The sequence below is a fragment of the Phalaenopsis equestris genome, unplaced genomic scaffold (genome assembly GCF_001263595.1).
Source record: "Phalaenopsis equestris unplaced genomic scaffold, ASM126359v1 Scaffold201194, whole genome shotgun sequence".
Classification (NCBI taxonomy): domain Eukaryota; kingdom Viridiplantae; phylum Streptophyta; class Magnoliopsida; order Asparagales; family Orchidaceae; genus Phalaenopsis; species Phalaenopsis equestris.
Genome location: NW_018220973.1, coordinates 85,453 through 88,784, shown reverse-complemented (window position 1 = coordinate 88,784; position 3,332 = coordinate 85,453). Strand labels below are relative to the sequence as shown.

The 3,332-nt window shown below is 36.3% G+C and overlaps 1 protein-coding gene across 1 annotated transcript in view; it reads left to right on the top strand.

The window, feature by feature from the left end:
• The first annotated feature begins 1,019 nt into the window (after positions 1 to 1,019).
• LOC110035985 overlaps positions 1,020 to 3,332 on the top strand; it is a 5,973-nt gene continuing 3,660 nt past the window's right edge. Inside the window, exon 1 of the mRNA XM_020740324.1 lies at positions 1,020 to 1,289. Within this exon, the coding sequence (XP_020595983.1) occupies positions 1,020 to 1,289 (270 nt within the window). The remainder of the gene's footprint in view (positions 1,290 to 3,332) is intronic.

Below are 3,332 nucleotides of genomic sequence, written 5' to 3'. Positions count from 1 at the left end.
CGGGTGATAGGAGTAGACTTTTTTTTCTCCTCACCATGTCCATGAAGTAACGGTAATGCAACAACAATTTTCTGAATGCTCCTGTATCCATCGGTATCCATTAAAGGATGGAATCTACTTCCCGAATCTACTTCCCCGCATCTTCCCTGCATAAGTGGATATACTTCTGGTAATTCTAACTCCTCTTGGTGAGGCTTTTCCTCGACAGTATTTTCTCAAGATTCTGGGCTTTAGAAGCCCTTCGAACTCTACTGTTGCGGTTTCTCTTCTGAGTTTGGGTTGGTGGTGCAGTTCTTGAACTCGATCAGATTTTGAATACTGGTGATTGGACAGCCAATCGCTCAGTCAGATCTTCAATGATCATTACTTCTTTTCCCTTAGCAGCAGTGGGGACAACATGCTTGGTAGGTGTCATAGTGTCAATAGTAGTCTTGGCCTTCTTATAAGAAGGGAAGTCCTGAAGGCAGTTTAGGTTCAACTCAGCAAATGGCTCCTGAATTTCTAAAGCGGTGACTTTCATTATGAAGAACGGGGCCTTCCCGAGGATAACCTCAATGTCTTCAAATCCGACTCCAAACTTAATGGTAGGAGCAACATTGTGGGCTTCATGGCTCGTCGGCAGGTTGTAAGAAAAAGTCAACATTGGGTAGTGATGCAAATAATAACATGGATGACAACGACACGACTTCAAGAGAAGATTTAATTCAAGTTCCACGTGGGCCAATTACTAGATGTCGTACAAAGAAGGTGAAAGAAGCTCTTAATGGATTAGTCCAGGAGGCTTGGACTCAAGCCAATTCATGGAGATCTAAGGAGAAAGAACCACAAAGATTTATCAACTTATTCCAAGCCCAAGGATAAAGGAGTCAAATTATTATGGCTGGATATTTTGTATTTTTATTGTGATATAATAATGGCTTGCATGCCAACTTGATGTAGTTTTCATTTGTTTTAGAAGATATTTTATCTTCTCTTTCGTTTTCTTGTAAGCTTTAGCCTATATATAGGCCTTATGTTAAATGAGAAGGGAACTTCTGGTTCTTGCCAAAAAAAAACATGCATTTGGGTTGTCTCCCACGATTTCCTTAGGATTCCAACGGAACTCTAGGCCATCGTCTAAGGAGTTATTTCCCGACTTATCAAGCGGATTTTCACCCCGTTTGTGGCGTCTTCCATTGTACCAAGGTTCTTTCCTCACGTCAAGCATAGGGTTGCGGTCTTATACCAACGTTCTTGTTTGCATTGATCATTGGGTCAAGGTTTACCTCCATCCATCCATTTTACCACAGGTTCTACCTATAATTCAGTTTGTTCCAGCCATGAGACGGTTTATTGTTTGGTTTCTTACATCACATAAGAATTTCCATCAATTCTTTTCGGTTTTGGCATGCACATCCGATTTTCTAATAAGAACATCAATCCCCACGATCCTGTCTTGCATATATGCACATTAGTTTGGTATCAGAGCCTCACAGATCTTGAGCACATAATTTTCTTGTTGGATTTTTTTTTCTTGTTGGATGTTTCTTTTATTTTTTCTTGGGTAATTGATGAGATTAGTTATTCTCTTTTTTTCTTATGTCTCATTTTTCATTTATGTCCGAATTTTACTAAGAAATCCAATTTGTTATTTTATTTCGTAATTACTTGTTCAATTAGTTTCTCTCATAATTATTCATATTCATGTTTTTGTTAATATTCAAATCATTATTGCTCATGTGATTGTCCTTGTTATTATTCATATTAGTTGTTCAATTGATTGTCCGAAGCAATTGTTCTTTTTTATTGTCCAAATCCGTGTTCATGTTTTTGTTCAAATCATCTAGTTCTTGATATTCTTTATGATAAATGTTGTTCTTGATGTGAACTTTTTTTTAAATTTTCATTCTTAAAATACAAATCAACTTGATGTGATCTTGTCATTTTATTTCTTTATTGATATTCTTGTTGTTCTTGATGTGAACTTTTTTATTTTTCATTTATTTTTATTTTCATTTCTTGAAATACAAATCATCTTGATGTGATTTTACTATTTTAATTTCATGTTATTTTTATTTCTTTGTTGATATTCTTATTGTTCTTGATATCATTTCTTGTTCTTGATATGATTATCCCAATCAGTTTAGTAGTGCTTTTGTTTTGATTCAAGATATCAAAATTTGTATTTCAATATCATCATCCCAATATTTTGCTTAGCATTTCAGATTTTTCTTATTTGTAATAATTTAGAATTTGATTTGTGTTGTTAATTTTGAATTCTTGCTTAGCTACCTTCATTGTAAGTCCCCAGTCATGTCCCAAACAAATTTTGAAGAAGAGGAAAGGCAACCTGCCATTCCTAATCTCCAATTTCAAGCATTGGTGAGGGAGATGAGAAGAATGATGAGGGTTGAGTTAGAGCAAATTCAAGAAAGATTGGAATGGGTAGAGGGAGGAATCCAACAAAGACAGCCACAAAATGTTTCCAATCGACAAAGGGAGAGAGTTCCACTGAGAGAAGGGAGGGAGGAGGATGAAGAATATTATGAGGCTGGATTTGATGAAGAGAATAATAGGGATTTATTTGTTGAGAGAAGGCGTTATGGTGGAAAAGCTAGAGACATTACGAACAGATACGATAATAGCTTGACAGTTATTAAGATGCGCATTCCTTCTTTTCAAGGCAAAAACAATCCTGAAGCCTATCTTGAATGGGAGAAGAAGATAGAATTAGTGTTCAACTGCCACAACTATTTCGAAATAAAGAAGGTGAAATTGGCTGCCATTGAATTTAGTGATTAAGCTATTGTTTGGTGGGATCCATTAATGTTGAGCAGGAGGAGAAATTGAGAACATCTCATAGAAACATGGGAAGAAATGAAAGTTGTTATGAGGAAGCGATTTGTGCCAAGCCATTACTATCGAGAATTATATTAGAAGTTACAAAGGCTTAGGTAAGGTAGTCAAAGTGTGGAAGATTACTATCAGGAGATGGAGATTGCTATGATTCGGGCTAATGTAGAAGAGGATCGAGAAGCTACTATGGCTAGATTCCTAAATGATTTAAACCTAGAAATCTAAGATAGAGTGGAAATGCAACATTATGTGGAGTTGGAGGACATGTTACATGTGGCCATCAATGTAGAGTAACAACTCAAAAGGAGGGGTGGCCCAAGTTTTTCAACTAGTGTGGGTTCTTCATGGAAGCCAAATTTTTCAAAAAAAAGAAAAAAGAGGACAAACCAATTGCAAACCCGAGCCAAGACAAGAGACAAATAGCCAAGGAACTCAAGGGAAAATTGACCCTTCCACATCTAGAAATCGAGACATTAAATGTTTTAAATGTCAAGGCA